The 16789-nt window shown below is 43.8% G+C and overlaps 1 protein-coding gene and 2 non-coding genes across 3 annotated transcripts in view; all 3 read right to left on the reverse strand.

Moving 5' to 3' along the window:
• The window catches only part of LOC126428077 (uncharacterized), a 293361-nt gene that overhangs the window by 71791 nt on the left and 204781 nt on the right, over nt 1-16789 (reverse strand). Inside the window, exon 3 of the mRNA XM_050089966.1 lies at nt 3017-3107. Within this exon, the coding sequence (XP_049945923.1) occupies nt 3017-3107 (91 nt within the window). The remainder of the gene's footprint in view (nt 1-3016; nt 3108-16789) is intronic.
• On the reverse strand, nt 284-357 carry Trnat-ugu (transfer RNA threonine (anticodon UGU)). The gene has a single exon. It is a non-coding gene; the product is annotated as a tRNA-Thr (tRNA).
• On the reverse strand, nt 723-796 carry Trnat-ugu (transfer RNA threonine (anticodon UGU)). The gene has a single exon. It is a non-coding gene; the product is annotated as a tRNA-Thr (tRNA).

The raw sequence follows: 16789 nt of genomic DNA on the forward strand, positions 1-16789 counted from the left end.
ACTTATTTAATGCCTCTCGCACGCGACTTGTTTGCCTTGTTCCTTTGAATTTCACATTTCTAGACAGAAAAGTTAGGCTAAAGCACTGCGCCAGGCAAGCCCAGTGCACGTAGGTTGCCTACAAGCTGGGTCACTTGCACGTTAACAATTTTAGGCCATCTGCTTATCACAACGTAGTTCGTCACAGAACTCAATTAAGTGTCAATAAATGATGACTAACTGACAACCTTAGCTGCCGACAGGTGTTGTTGTTATACCTCGATGTGGACAGCTGAAAAATGTGTGCCCCGACCGGGACTCGAACCCGGGACCTCCTGCTTACATGGCAGACGCTCTATCCATCTGAGCCACCGAGGACACAGATGAACAGCGCGACTGCAGGGACTTATCCCTTGCACGCTTCCCGTGAGACTCACATTCCCAACTGTCCACAATTCTACATATGTATTGTACCTTATAGACATTTGCCCACCCACTCATTACTCGCGCACGCTTTGGCGATTCCCGTAAGAGTTTGGGCAACCTGTGCGCATTCGCACAGACGAAGGTCAATGGCTGGTTAGCCTTTAACTATATATACGAAGACAGTAACTTGTTCTCGAAAGAACAGTTACTGTTGATGACCGTGCAGCTTTCCCCTGGAATAAATGATGACTAACTGACAACCTTAGCTGCCGACAGGTGGTGTTGTTATACCTCGATGTGGACAGCTGAAAAATGTGTGCCCCGACCGGGACTCGAACCCGGGACCTCCTGCTTACATGGCAGACGCTCTATCCATCTGAGCCACCGAGGACACAGATGAATAGCGCGACTGCAGGGACTTATCCCTTGCACGCTTCCCGTGAGACTCACATTCCCAACTGTCCACAATTCTACATATGTATTGTACCTTATAGACATTTGCCCACCCACTCATTACTCGCGCACGCTTTGGCGATTCCCGTAAGAGTTTGGGCAACCTGTGCGCATTCGCACAGACGAAGGTCAATGGCTGGTTAGCCTTTAACTATATATACGAAGACAGTAACTTGTTCTCGAAAGAACAGTTACTGTTGATGACCGTGCAGCTTTTCCCTGGAATAAATGATGACTAACTGACAACCTTAGCTGCCGACAGGTGTTGTTGTTATACCTCGATGTGGACAGCTGTCCACATCGAGGTATAACAACAACACCTGTCGGTAGCTAAGGTTGTCAGTCATCGTTTATTCCAGGGGAAAGCTGCACGGTCATCAACAGTAACTGTTCTTTCGAGAACAAGTTACTGTCTTCGTATATATCAATTAAGTGTCTATTTTTGCCCATTACCGTTACGGTGAGGAAAGTGATGTATTAGAGAACCACACACGGTGTCTGCTTCTCATTGGCCACAATAGCTGCCCTGCCAAAGTGCTTACTCACGAACTTCTATTGAGTGTGTGAAAGACAGTCGTGCTTTGTGAGGTCGACTGTTCGGCTCAGAACATGTTTCTGCGATTCAAAATGCAGAAGAGGCGAACTTTCAAGTGTCACATGCCCTAACTTCATGAGACTCTGTGGAGAGGTTTAGAAACTAATCCAGTACATCGGCTCAACGTCTGGTGATTAGGAATTTATACCACCACCACTCCTTTTTACTCACATCCAGGATTAGAATCCTTCCCTATCACAGTCTTCACATGTTCCTTCCACCTCGTATCGGTTTGCAACGTTATTCCCCGATATTTAAACGACTTGACTGTATCCAGCAGGACGCTAGTAATACTGTAATCTAACATTACAGGTTCGTTTTTCCTACTCATCCGCATTAACTTACATTGTCCCACATTTACAGCCAACTGCCATTAATCGCACCAACTACAAATTTTATCTGAGTCCTCTTGTATCTTCGTCGGGTCACTCAACTTCGACACGTTACCGTATACTACGGCATCATCAGGAAACAACCGCAGATTGTTACCGACCCTGTCCGCCAACTCATTTATAGAGAACAACAGCCCCCCTATCACACTTCCCTGCGGCTCTCCGGACGATACCCTTGTCTGTGATGAACACTCGCCATTGAGGACATCGCACTGGGTTCTATATACGAAGTCTTTGAGCCCCTCATACATCTGTGGACATTACCCATATCCTCGCACCTTCTTTTCTTTGACAGCCTGCAGTGGGGCACCGTGTCAAATGCTTTCCGGAAATCTACAAATACGGAATCTGTCTGTTACCCTTCGTCCATAGTTCGCAGTATATCATGTGAGAAAAGGGTAAGCCAAGACTCGCTCGAGCGATGCTTTCTAAAGCCGCGCTAATTCGTGCACATAAGCTTCTCAGTCCCAAGAAAGTTTGTTATCAACTAAGAATACGTTCAAGGATTCTACAGAATACCGAAGTTAGGGATATTGGTCAGTAATTTTGCGGGTCCGTTGTTTAACCATTCTTATATACTGGAGTCACCTGCGTCTTCTTCCAGTCGCTTGGAACTCTGTGCTGGGCGAGATGTTCGCGATAAATACAAGCTAGGCAAGGGGGGGGGGGGGCAAATACTATTTGTGAAATCGAATTGGGACTCCCTCTGGACCTGGTGATTTACTTGCTTTCAAATCTTTCAGTTGTTTCTCTACGCCAGGGATGCTTATTACTGCGTCGTCCATACAGGAGTCTGTCCGATGATCAAATGACGGTATGTTTGTACGATTGTCTTGTGTCAGCGACTTCATGAACGTGAATTTGAAACTTCGGCTTTCGTTTCGCTATCTTCAACTGCCACACTAGACTGGCCAGCAAGCGACTGATTGGAACCCTCAGACGCTCTTTGTGACTTTACATATGACCAGATGATACTGTCGTTTAACTTCTAATAGTGTTATCACAAGATAAAAATGGATTGCAGAATTATTTAGATAAGACGTCTATATTGTGCGAAGAGGGGTAGCTGATCCTGAAGAGTAAAAAGTGCTTAGAAATTAACTGAGCATCACAGTTCACACACTAGTCCTTCAGAGCAGGTAATATCACAACCGTTGAGGCTACTACTCACCTGATCGGCTGTTTTGCGACAGTCCCTCTCGCTCGCACAGTAAGTGAGTGTAGTCCCATCGATAGCCCTCTTGCCTTCACCAGCAACGTACCTGAAACAGAAAGTAGCAAATTACTAGAGTTTCGTAGTACACAAGATTTCCATAGTTTTTTCAACTCCCTGTGGTCTATATCAGCATACAGCTAAATGTTCACGTGGCACCAGTTGCAAATTGCCTACATAACGGCTCCCGGGGATGTGGTTGTTTGGTTGATTTGGGGGAGTGGACCAAACAGCGAGGTCATCGGTCCCGTCGGATTAGGGAAGATGGTTCAAATGGCTCTGAGCACTATGGGACTTAACACCTGAGGTCATCAGTCACCTAGAACTTAGAGCTACTTAAACCTAACTAACCTAAGGACATCACACACATCCATGCCCGAGGCAGGATTCGAACCTGCGACCGTAGCGGTCGCGCGGTTCCGGGCTGAAGCGCCTAGAACCGCTCGGCCACAGCGGCCGGCCGATTAGGGAAGAATGGGGAAAGAAAGCGGCTGTGCCCTTTCAAAGGAAGCATCCCGGCATTTGCCTCAAGTGATTTAAGGAAAACAAGGAAAACCTAAATCAAGATGGCCGGATGCGGGTTTGAACCGCCCTACTCCCGAATGCGGGTCCAGTGTGGTAATCACTGCGCCACCTCGCTCAGTGCTCCCAGTGGTAACAAAAATCGATTTTGAGTATAGTTACTGAGCGAATTTAAAAAAGGAAAATGCTACCATAATCTACTCATTAAGACGTACATTCTACAATGAAGAGTCAAAGAAACGGGTACTGCCCGCATCTCGTGGTCGTGCGGTAGCGTTCTCGCTTCCCACGCCCGGGTTCCCGGGTTCGATTCCCGGCGGGGTCAGGGATTTTCTCTGCCTCGTGAAGGCTGGGTGTTGTGTGCTGTCCTTAGGTTAGTTAGGTTTAACTAGTTCTAAGTTCTAGAGGACTGATGACCACAGATGTTAAGTCCCATAGTGCTCAGAGCCATTTGAACCATTTTTGAAACGGGTACTCCGGCATAATATCGTGTAGGGCTTCCACGAGTCCGCAGGAGTGTCTCAACACGACGTGACATGGACTCGACTAATGTCTGAAGTACTGCTGGAGGGAACTGACACCATGAATCCTGCAGGGCTGTCGACAAATACGTAAGTGTACGGGGGGGGGGGACATCTCTTCTGAAAAGCAGGTTGCAAGGTATCCCAGATATGCTCAATAATGTTCCTGTCTGGAGAGTTTGGTGGCCAGCGGAACTGTTTAAACTCAGAAGAGTGTTCTGGAGCCACTGTGTAGCAATTCTGGACCTGGAATTGACCAAATCCTTCGGAATGCACAATGGACAAGAATGGATCCAAGATGCTTACACACGTGTGACCTGTCAGAGTTGTATCTAGACGTATCTGGGGTCCCACACCATTACAGACCTTCCATCAGCTTGAACAGTCCCCTGCTGACACCAGAGTCCACAGATACATGAGGTTGTCCCCATACTCGATAGAATTTGAAACGAGACTCGTCCGACCAGGAAACATGTTTCCCGTCATCATCAGTCCAACGTCGGTGTTGGTAGGCCCAGGCGAGGCATACAGCTTTGTGTCGTGCAGACATCAAGGGTACACGACTGGATCTTTGACTCTGTAAGCGCATGTCGATGATGTGATGAACATATATTGAAAATTAATGATTACAATTCAGAAAAACTGGATGATTTATTCAAGAGAAAGGGCTTGAACAAGTCAGTAACGTGTTGGTCCATGTCTGATCCTTATGCAAGCAGGTATTCAGCTTGGCATTGGTTGATAGAGTTGTTCGATGACATCCTGCGGATACCGTGCCAAATTCTGTCCAATTGTTGCGTTACAGACTGTCAAAATCTCGACCTAGTTGGAGGACCCTGCCGACAATGCCGACAACGTTCTCAGTTGGGGAGAGATCCGGAGACCTTGCTGGCCAAGGTAGTGTTTGGTACACACGAAGACAAGCGTATAGAACTCTCGCTGTGTGCACGCGGGCATTATCTTGTTGAATTCTAAGCCCAGAATGGTCTGCCATGAAGGGGAACAAAATGGGGAGTAGAATATCGTCGACATAGCGCTGTGCTGTAAGGGTGTGATAACCAGAGGGGTCCTGCTACGAAATAAAATGACACCTTAGACCACCACACCTCGTTCTCGGGCCGTATGGTGGGTGACAGTCAGGCTGGTATCCCACTGCTATCTGATGCTTCTCCAGACACTCCTTCACTATACTCCGTACACCGAGAGAAGAGCTCTGACGCCGCTCAGCACTACGGCAACATTGGGGCGTTGCCACGGTAGCGCAAACAAAAGCTCATGATCTGATTGGCCGTCGTGCACGCGCGGCGTCAACTGTCAGAGCTCTTCTCTCGCCGTATGCACGTAGCCATCGGGGCTCAGTTCGAAGCGGGACTCATCACTGAAGAAAATTCTACTCCAAACAATGAGATTCCAGGTCGAATGTGTCCGGTATCACTCCTTGTACTTGCTGATGTACCCCGGTCAAAGTTAGTCGGAGCAAGAGGCGCTGTGAACTCATTCCCCTTTCTGTGAGCCGCCTATGGGTAGTGCTTATGGTCACTGAAGCCCTACCTGCATGCCGGGTCGATGATGATGATGACGAATCCGGGGCTTCTTTGAGTCCAATTACACGTTCTCTCCCAAATGCTCACATCTGCGAATATTGTTCACGCCCGTGTCTGCGGGACATAGTGACTGTCCACACAAGCACACAGAATGGAATTCGCAAAGACCTTATACCCTAGTATCGACATGTCCCCTATTTACCATCCTTGCCAGCTACGCGGAGAACATTCATTCATCGTCCACCAAAGATTACAATTTTGCATTTTTCGCCGAAAACTGTATGCATATCAATTTGTGACCACTTTGCATGACAGCGTGGCGTGGCGTGTCGAATTTTTTTGTCTTTGAGTGTATTTTGTAGAACTTCGTTTGTAAATAATATTATTCTGCCGTAAACAAAATTCAAATTTGGCACGAAATATGAAAGTACAGAAAATCAGAGCAGGCAAGTGAATGCCAAGTGAGAGCAAGTGAATGCCAATAGTGGCTGGACGCACAGCAGCAAAATTAACACTATGTTTAGTGAAGTGGAATAGTGTAATTTACGAGCGAAGTTCTTCAAAATACATTATAAGACAAAAGAAACGATGCTCTACGGGAAAGTTATGCAAATTGGTCACAAATTGATATTCGTATAGGTACCGACGGAAAATCCAAAACTGTAAACTTTGGCGATCGATGAATGGACGTGTGACGGTGCAGCAAAATTTCGCAGCGCAGCTGGCAGAGACGGTAAGCAGGGGAGATTTCGGCACCAGGGCATAAAATCTTTACGAATTTCACTGCGTGTGCTGTGTTCTGTTGGACAGTAATTATGCCTCCCAGACTGGCGCGCGAACAAAATTCGCAGATGTCAGCATTTCAGAGACGACGTGCACCTGGACGCAAAGAAGCCGGTTGGAGTAAGAGGTGAATCGCTCGACATCTGAATAGGAGCGATGCCATTATTCGACGATGTCGGCAGGAGTGGATGAACCATGTGTAACATTTGATTGTGCTTCTCAATAATTTAAGAGAATGCAAATGAGAAAGGACTTTAGAAAGGTAAATGTAAGTAATCGGAAATATAGACGCGAAATATTTTCACTCAACGAAATTACGTTAATTCGCGGATCACATCTCACAGTAACATCATTTAGTTCCAGATTTCAAGCTAACATTATCTGATAACCTGCACAGGGTCTTACATAACCAAATAATGTAGAAAACTTACGGTAATGACAACAGCTGACAAAAACTGGATTTGAGACTAATTCTCGTTGGAAACATTATTAGTTAAGACATATTTACATTTTTCAGAGTTGAACTCACCGACAATTGCACAACGGTGCTCAAACACATTTGATTTTACACGAAAAAACAGTTGTTAGCGTTAATAGGCGGACCATAATCCTGCAAATTTGATCTACAAACATGGCCATTGCAAGAACAGCAAAATGGCTCTGAGCACTACCGGACTTAACTTCTGAGGTCATCAGTCCCCTAGAACTTAGAGCTACTTAAACCTAACTAACCTAAGGACATCACACACATCCATGCCAGAGGCAGGATTCGAACCTGCGACCGCAGCGGTCACGCGGCTCCAGACTGTAGCGCCTAGAACTGCTCGTCCACTCCGGCCGGGCACAAGAACAGCAAAACCAATTGATGACGAAGTTAGTATTAATAGATACAAAAACAAATTGAAAGATTGATGATAATAGTACAAGAGCCCACCACCAAAAAGGTTTCATCGTTTTTCATCCCAAACCGTGCAAAATTGTTAGAGCAGATGATCCTGAACCGCGATGTGAGGGCAGGAATGATTAAAAAGTGTCACAGGTCTTCGGGTGTAGATTTCTGCTACGTAAATAAATAAAGTCTGATATTGAAAATGCGCATAGATTCTGTTATTTTATTACGTAAGAGGTTTCCGATGTCACCTGCACTTCCAAATAGAAAAGGAACGTTCTAACGCTTGCTACCCTCCTGTGTTGAGAACTGCTATTTACTTGGTATGCACTTGTCCCTAGATTCACATATCATGAACGCAACAAGTTAGATATTCAGATTCGAGACAATAATTGAAATGTGCAAAATATAAAGCAGCTCTAATCGAATTTTTAATTAATAATTAGTCGCAACAGGACATGACGCAGATCCTCGTGTACAAAATCATCTGTATTAATCACAACGGGTGCTATGAATAGTTAATATTTTACGGCGTATAAGTCAAGCGCCGGCACACCAGTCGGTAACGACAAGAAAGAGAAGGCTGATATCAGCCAAACCCACGCTGATCGCGCCTCCCTCCAGGACGACAACGCGACAGCAGCGGCCCCTATGTGAAGAGGACATAAGCGCCGCGAGCGACTGGTGACTGCCAGTTCAATAGCAGCTTCAAGATTAACCATTTTGATAGCAGTTCAGGAAACACTTTCGTCAGTTGGAGATCAGCAGTCGCAAAGACTGATTATTTCGTATGTCGCCCTTTGCTTGCGACATATCTGTGTAATTTCCAAAGTATTGTAATTTTCTCATTGTAATAAAACTCATTAATGCGACTTGTTTGAGTGTTTTTCGCGCGAACCGAGTTTGTAGGATTTCAAGACGCTACAGTAAATGGTCCTATTAATCAAACAATTAATGAAGATCTAACAAGAATAGAACACGAGCAGGCAGATACTAATATTGTTTAGTATGTTTGTCAAATTAGTTAACGAGGTTGAGTATCCTATCACTATTCAACACTTCTGCTTGGAAATACAGAACTTTTAAAAAAATCCTTAAAGATTTCGGTGGAAAAATTTTTACAGTGCCTACTTTTCGTGCTATGACCGGCTGCTATTACGATCCCGTGCCCGCACCTGGTAGCTGAGTGGTCAGCGCGACCGAATGTCATGCCTAACGGCCCGGGTTCTATCCCCGGCTGGGTCGCAGATTTTCTCCGCTCAGGGACTGGGTGCTGTGTTGCCCTTATCATCATCATTTCATCCCCATCGACACGCAGGTCGCCGAAGTGGCGTCAAATCGAAAGGCTTGCACCAGGGGAAAGGTCTACCCGACGGGAGGCCCTAGCCACACGGCATTTACATTACGATCCCGTGTTATATCACATGGGGAAAAAAAGGCGGTTGACACTGCTGAAAAATTGAAACACGCTAGGAAGAGGCTTTCACAGATTTGGCAGAAATACTTCTGACACTGGAATTGTACTGAACGTCTCAGAACAATTGATGCCCAGATTACACAAGGAAAGAAAAATTAATCATGTATATTTCCTTAGATTAAACATTTTTACACGAAACGTAAAATGAAAAGTGGATATCTTTTTGAAATCTAAATATGGATTTATCTATTTTTGATAGTGTGAAACAGAACTAGAATAACATTTAAGTTATTGAAAGCTAAGTATATTTCGCAACTCTGGAGCAACCCCCATACGAAAAATCTATTTGATCTAAGCTCCACAGATGTCGGATGGTGTAACAGCAAGGGACGTTACGATATTCTCTGGTAGTCAGTTACCAGAAACGAGCGACGTTATTTTAGACGAAGAATCAACATCGGCAAACGGTACAGCTGATTTGAATCTCGCTGTAATAATTTTATAAATAATTTTTAACTTTATAAATATTATATAATTTTATAAATATTATATAATAATATAAATATTATATAATTTTTAATTTTGTAAATAATAAGTGATTTTGACGAAGTTTGACGTTGAAGAAACTGATAATGACCCGGACAGTGATTTTGATGATGCCTAGAAAGTTGAAGACTCCGACGATGATTGACAACGTCCACATGTTTCTCTTAAAATAACTGTAGTTTTCGAACTTATCCCACTGTCGTTTTGTCCAATTCACTTAAAAAACCATTTAGTGCGATGGTTTAGACTAAGCTCTATATTAATTATTTCAGAATTTCAGGGCTGCAGCTAATTTGTTGGCTTCCCCCATAACTTCCGCACGCCTCGATACAATCTTGTAATGATTTTTGAATATCGGAAAGTTCTCTGATAGCTGGTGTACTAAATTTGTCTCATATCAATTTTTGGTGCCTCCTGACAACTTATTTTACTATACCCAACAGTTTTCGAGCGTAGTCCTTTGTTACCAATCCGTAATCTTTTTTAACATTTTCATAACGGTCTCAAAATGGAACACGCTCATATATTCGCTTGAAAAATGATTTTTGCGCATTAATTTCCCGAAGTCAACTAGTAAAATAGATTTTTAGACAGTTTTTGATGATTTGGTTTTTTTGTTTCATTTTTTATTTTTCGTGATTCACGAGGTTTGTGCTGCGCTACAGACGTCTTAAATCGTGTTTCTAGTATTTTAATTCTATTATTCAACTACATTCCGAAAATCAGACATGTTGCTATGATGCAGTTCGCTAAAATCTCCTGAAATTTTTGAAAATGCCGTCGGATCACAAGTGAAGCGAAAAATTTCTAAACTTAATATTTTTTGATTTAGCGCAATCGACTATATCGACCCACAACGTTACAGGGCCTCCACCAGCTTGAGCAGTCCCTTGATGATATGCAGGGCCCATGGGTTCATGAGGTTATGTCCATACCCGTACACGTCCATCCGCTCGATACAATCTGAAACGAGACTCGTCCTACCAGGCAAGATTAGTCCAGTCATCAACAGTCCGATGTCGGTGTTGACGGGACAAAAAATGGTTCAAATGGCTCTGAGCACTATGGGACTTAACATCTATGGTCATCAGTGCCCTAGAACTTAGAACTACTTAAACCTAATTAACCTAAGGACATCACACAACACCCAATCATCACGAGACAGAGAAAATCCCTGACCCCGCCGGGAATCGAACCCGGGCACCCGGGCGCGGGAAGCGAGAACGCTACCGCACGACCAAGAGCTGCGGACGTTGACGGCATAAGACGAAGCGTCAAGTTTTTTGTCGTGCAGTCATCAAGGGTACACGAGTGGACCTCAGCTCCGAAAGCCCATATCGATTATGTTTCGTTGAACGGTTCGCACCCTGATATTTGTTGATGCCCGGCATTGAAATCTGCAGTAATTTGCGGAAGGGTTCACTTCTGTCACGTTGAACGATTCTTTTCAGTCGTCACTGGTCCCATTCTTGCAGGATCTTCTTCCGGTCGCGGCGATGTTGGAGATTTGATATTTTACCGGATTCCTGATATTCACGATACACTCGTGAAATGGTTGCACGGGAAAATCCCCACTTCAGCACGACCCCGAAGAGGCTGTGTCCCATTGCTCGAGCGCCGATTACATCACCACGCTGGAACTCGCTTAAATCTTGGTAACACGCTATTGTAGCAGCAGTAACCGATCTAACAACTGCAACAGACCCTTGTTGTTTGATATAGGCGTTGCCGACCGCAGCGCCGTATTCTGCCTGTTGTTGTTGTTGTTGTTGTGGTCTTCAGTCCTGAGACTGGTTTGATGCAGCTCTCCATGCTACTCTATCCTGTGCAAGCTTTTTCATCTCCCAGTACCTACTGCAACCTACATCCTTCTGAATCTGCTTAGTGTATTCATCTCTTGGTCTCCCTCTACGATTTTTACCCTCCACGCTGCCCTCCAATACTAAATTGGTGATCCCTTGATGCCTCAGAACATGTCCTACCAACCGATCCCTTCTTCTGGTCAAGTTGTGCCACAAACTTCTCTTCTCCCCAATCCTATTCAATACCTCCTCATTAGTTATGTGATCTACCCATCTAATCTTCAGCATTCTTCTGTAGCACCACATTTCGAAAGCTTCTATTCTCTTCTTGTCCAAACTATTTATCGTCCATGTTTCACTTCCATACATGGCTACACTCCATACGAATACTTTCAGAAATGACTTCCTGACACTTAAATCAATACAGGATGTTAACAAATTTCTCATCTTCAGAAACGCTTTCCTTGCCATTGCCAGCCTACATTTTATATCCTCTCTACTTCGACCATCATCAGTTGTTTTGCTCCCCAAATAGCAAAACTCCTTTACTACTTTAAGTGCCTCATTTCCTAATCTAATTCCCTCAGCATCACCCGACTTAATTAGACTACATTTGAATATGCATGCCTATAACAGTTTCTTTGGCGCTTCGGCCTATATGGTGTTGGCAGTATTGCTATAAAAGTTAAAAAAAAATCGGTCGTGGGCTTTCGTAGTACGGTGCAGAAAGGGAGAGAGATGTTTTCTAATGTGAAACCCAATTCTGTCCCGAGTAATCACTTGGCTGTCGCTGATTTCGCACAAACGTTCGCAGCTCATAGTCTAGTACTGCTGTCTATAGTTCAGCTCGTCCCAGGCTCGATTCCCAGGCGGGTCGGAGACTATCTACTCGGGGCCTGAGTACTGCGTTCGCATCATTATCATTTCATCATCATCGGTGAGCAAGTCGTAAAGTGGCCTCAAATAAAAAGACTTTGACTGGGCGACTGAACAAACCCAGATAATGCCATAGGCTGGAGTTGCGCTCTAGTTAAACTATGGTTCATTACCTACGGAGTACATAAATGACGTAGTAAATGCTATGATACCGTTAGTACTGTCAACATTAGTAAGGAACGAAAAATAGAGAAAGATACTGGGAGTAGCGTCTCCTTGTTTCTTCCTTTCTTTGATCCTTTTTTCGCACTTAATTAGAATCTGCACATCATTGAGTGTTAGTTGATTGAGGATCTTACATCCTTACAGAATAGGAACTGCATAATAATTAGTTGATCGCGTAACTTCTCCGATTTTTTGTAACCAAAGCAATTACTTCTGGTGCAACTACATTTTACACGCACAAACATAATTATTTGTAATTATCGTTGTTATTTTGAACCCAACAGACCGCTCTTCATCATGATCAATGACAAGAGTTTCCTGTATTATTGATAGATGCGAAAACTGTTTATCAATGACAGAAACATATTTTACTTAAGTTTGACGAAGTATTGAAGCGATGTTTGATATATTTCTATATGCGTTTTTTATTATTAATTTTTTATTTTACGTTTTGTTGAGGAAATGGCGTTTTCAAGCTCTACCCGGTACACCTATACAGTTTTCTTTGTTTTTATTACAAAATTCCTCCGTTTCACGTAACGAACTAATTATTTTCTAATGAAACCCGAACTAAACATTGACAATTTCAGTTTTGCTATCAATACTGTTTATTTTCTAGTAAAAGATAGGAGGATAAATATGTAGTTGAAAAACCCGTCCCTTTATACACTGACGGAAAAAAAAAGTTGAACACCAAGATGCACTTGTGCGAAATAAACGATAGTTGGTAGGCATGTTTCTACATTTATTTAACTCTTACCAGTCGCATAAGAGTGGCGTTTGTAACATCACTATGAGGATACAACTCAGGTTTGCTTTCTAAATACGCTATAACGGTTATGATATTTAGTTACCTTTGAGAGTGGACGTGGCGAGTTGATTTCCGTCAAGAATGCCTTTAAGGGGACCACACTGTGGTTCAGGTCGAAAAAATCGATTTTCAGTTTTCATCATATATCGATAGATTAAGGTTTTATTTAAGTTCTCTGAAAAGGATTTTGCTGAAAAAAAATTTTTTTTGAGCATTTAAAGGGCATTTTCCTAACACGTGTTTATGTGCCACGCCCACTTTTCTGCATATATATATTTTAGATCTTCGTATCCCCTACATTGCACGTTAGGGATTTTTTTTTACTCCCGAGTGTGCTGGCTATCCTTGGAATGCAAAGGTTGGTATTCTTTTGTTTCTGTTTGTAAACAACACGCTTTCAAACAAGCGGTTAGTTTTGTGATGGCGAGTAACGCTTATAGAAAACCGCAATTAGGAGAAATAAAGAAAATCTGGAGGCAATGAAGAGAGATGTTTGGGCCATATTCATCCATAAGTCCTCTACTGATGATAAGTCATGTCGTGGATTGTATCCACCAGGAGAAAATTCGTGGTGCAAATACAATAGGGCTCAGGCAACTGGAGAATCTTACTCTCACCAGCATTCTCTTCCTGCTGCTGTATTACAGCAATTCAACCTATTTTCAGAGACTTGGCTCATCCTGACCTTCTAAATGGTTCAAATGGCTCTGAGCACTATGGGATTCAACTGCTGTGGTCATCAGTCCTCTAGAACTTAGAACTACTTAAACCTAACTAACCTAAGGACATCACACACATCCATGCCCGAGGCAGGATTCGAACCTGCGACCGTAGCAGTCGCACCTGACCTTCTAAGGAAATGTCTGCATGGGCAGACACAGAACCCAAATGACTGTTTCAACAGCATAATTTGGAACCGGCGCTCTACAACTCTATTTGTAGGCATGCATACAATGAACTAGGAGTTCATCATGCTCTTATTACATTCAATTGTGGTAATATTGGAAAGCGTGGGGTACTGAAAATGCTGGGAATTAATCCTGAAGATATATGATCACTGGGTTGCAACATTGCGACAAAATGAGGATAGCCGACGCAGAGAGGTCTGCATCTAATATGGCCAAGAAAGCAAGACAAACATCCAGGAAGGTGAAAAAGAAACTGGAAGCCCTGATAGAGGCCAAAGAAGGGCCATCATATGCAGCAGGACAGTTTCAATTAACTGTAAGTAACAAATTTCGGAAGTTTCTTCTTTTAAGTCAATTTCCCGTAAACTAAAATTTTCAGTACATATACCCCATTATGTCAGAACTATCATAGATAAATGAATGAAATTTTGAGAGACTCTGCATAACATAAAAAGCCACCTCTGGTACTACATTCATTAATATTACGCCATTAGGAAGTTCACAAAAAAATATTTTCTGCAGAAAAAACTTAATGTTTTTTCAGAATGAGATTTTCACTCTGCAGCGGAGTGTGCGCTGATATGAAACTTCCTGACAGATTAAAACTGTGTGCCGGACCGAGACTCGAACTCGGGACGAGTCTCGGTCCGGCACACAGTTTTAATCTGCGAGGAAGTTTAATATTTTTGGTTAATAAATTCAAAAAGTATTTCTTTTTAAGTACAGTTGCCTCTATTATCATCATATAACATACAGTAAAAATATTAAGGTCCTGCATCAAATAATTTGTTCAGAAATGGGTCAAATACTTGCCTAAATTAACGTGGGTTGGATAGGCAGGATGTGGTCCCCGTAAGGAGACAAGGACGCCATTACAACAACTCACTGAGTTTCAGCGAGGTCGTGTGATGGGGCTACGACAAGCTAGAGGCTCTTTGTATGATGCTGCAGAAATACTTGGCAGGAAAAATGGCTATGAGCACTATGGGACTTAACTACTGAGGTCATCAGTCCCCTAGAACTTAGAACTACTTAAACCTAACTAACCTAAGGACATCACACACATCCATGCCCGAGGCAGGATTCGAACCTGCGACCGTAGCGGTCACGCGGTTCCAAACTGACGCGCTTAGAACCGCACGGCCACACCGGCCGGCCAGCTTGGCAGGAATGGAATCAGTGTACATGGCTGCTGGCAGCGGTGTTCACGAGAATGTACGGATGCAGGTACACTGGGCTCCCACGGCCACGTAGCTCTGCCGACAGGGAGCACCATCCTTTTCGGCGTATGGCTCTGGTGCACCGTACTGCAGCAATCTGAGGAGCAGTTGGCACCGCGAACTGTTGCAAATCGGTTACTTGAAGGGCATATCCCCTGTAGCGTCCATTCCGCTGACCACAAACCACCACTATTTGTGACTGTCAAAGGAGAGCTCTTTGGAGTGCTCTGTGGACATCTGATGTGTGCCAGTTATGGCTGTGGTGATTAGGAGGAGGCCAGTCGAAGACTAGCTACGAACCTGTCTGTCGCCTGGATGCACTGGACCTACACGTGGAGTTATGGTCTGAGGTGTGACTTCACATAGCAGCAGTAGCACTCTCGTGCTTATTGCACGCACCCTGACTGCAAATTCGTACGTCAATCCGGTGATTCGACCCGTTATGCTGCCATTGGGAAGGGAGTGAGACAAGGCTGTAGCCTCTCCCCAATGTTATTCAATCTGTATATTGAGCAAGCAGTGAAGGAAACAAAAGAAAAATTCGGAGTAGGTATTAAAATCCATGGAGAAGAAATAAAAACTTTAAGGTTCGCCGATGACATTGTAATTCTGTCAGGAACGGAATGGACACGGTCTTGAAAGGAGGGTATAAGATGAACATCAACAATGGAATGTAGTCGAATTAAGTCGGGTGATGCTGAGGGAATTAGATTAAGAAGCGAGACACTTGAAGTAGTAAAGGAGTTTTGCTATTTGGGGAGCAAAATAACTGATGATGGTCCAAGTAGAGAGGATATTAAAGGTAGACTGGCAACGGCAAGGAAAGCGTTTCTGAAGAAGAGACATTTGTTAACATCGAGTATAGATTTAAATGTCAAGAAGTCGTTTCTGAAAGTATTTGTATGGAGTGTAGCCATGTATGGAAGTGAAACATGGACGATAAATAGTTTGGACAAGAAGAGAATAGAAGCTGTCGAAATGTGGTGCTACACAGAATGCTGAAGATTAGATGGGTTGATCACGTAACTAATGAGGAGGTATTGAATAGGATTGGGGAGAAGAGGAGTTTGTGGCACAACCTGACTAGAAGAAGGGATCGGTTGGTAGGACATGTTCTGAGGCATCAAGGGATCACCAATTTAGTATTGGAGTGCAGCGTGGAGGGTAAAAATCGTAGAGGGAGACCAAAAGATGAATACACTAAACAGATTCAGAAGGATGTAGGTTGCAGTAGATACTGGGAGATGACGAAGCTTGCACAGGATAGAGTAGCATGGAGAGCTGCATGAAACCAGTTTCATGACTGAAGACTACAACAACAACAACATGCTGCCATTCACAAAGAGCATTAAACGGTGTGATTTCCAACAGGATAACGCTTGCCCACACACCGATGTCGTAAGCTAATATGCTCTACAGAGTGTCTACATGTTGCATTGGCGTGCTCGATCACCAGATCTGTTTCTAATTGATCACATAATTATGGGACATCAGCGGACGACAGCTCCAACATCATCCACAAACAACATTTACCATCCCTGTACTGCTCGTCCAACTGCAAGAGGCATGGAATTCCCTTTCGCAAACTGACATCTGGCACCATACAACAAGCCGGCTAGTGTGGCCGAGCGGTTCTAGGCGCTACAGTCTGGAACCGCGCGACCGCT

This window comes from Schistocerca serialis, chromosome 12 (assembly GCF_023864345.2).
Source record: "Schistocerca serialis cubense isolate TAMUIC-IGC-003099 chromosome 12, iqSchSeri2.2, whole genome shotgun sequence".
NCBI lineage: Eukaryota > Metazoa > Arthropoda > Insecta > Orthoptera > Acrididae > Schistocerca > Schistocerca serialis.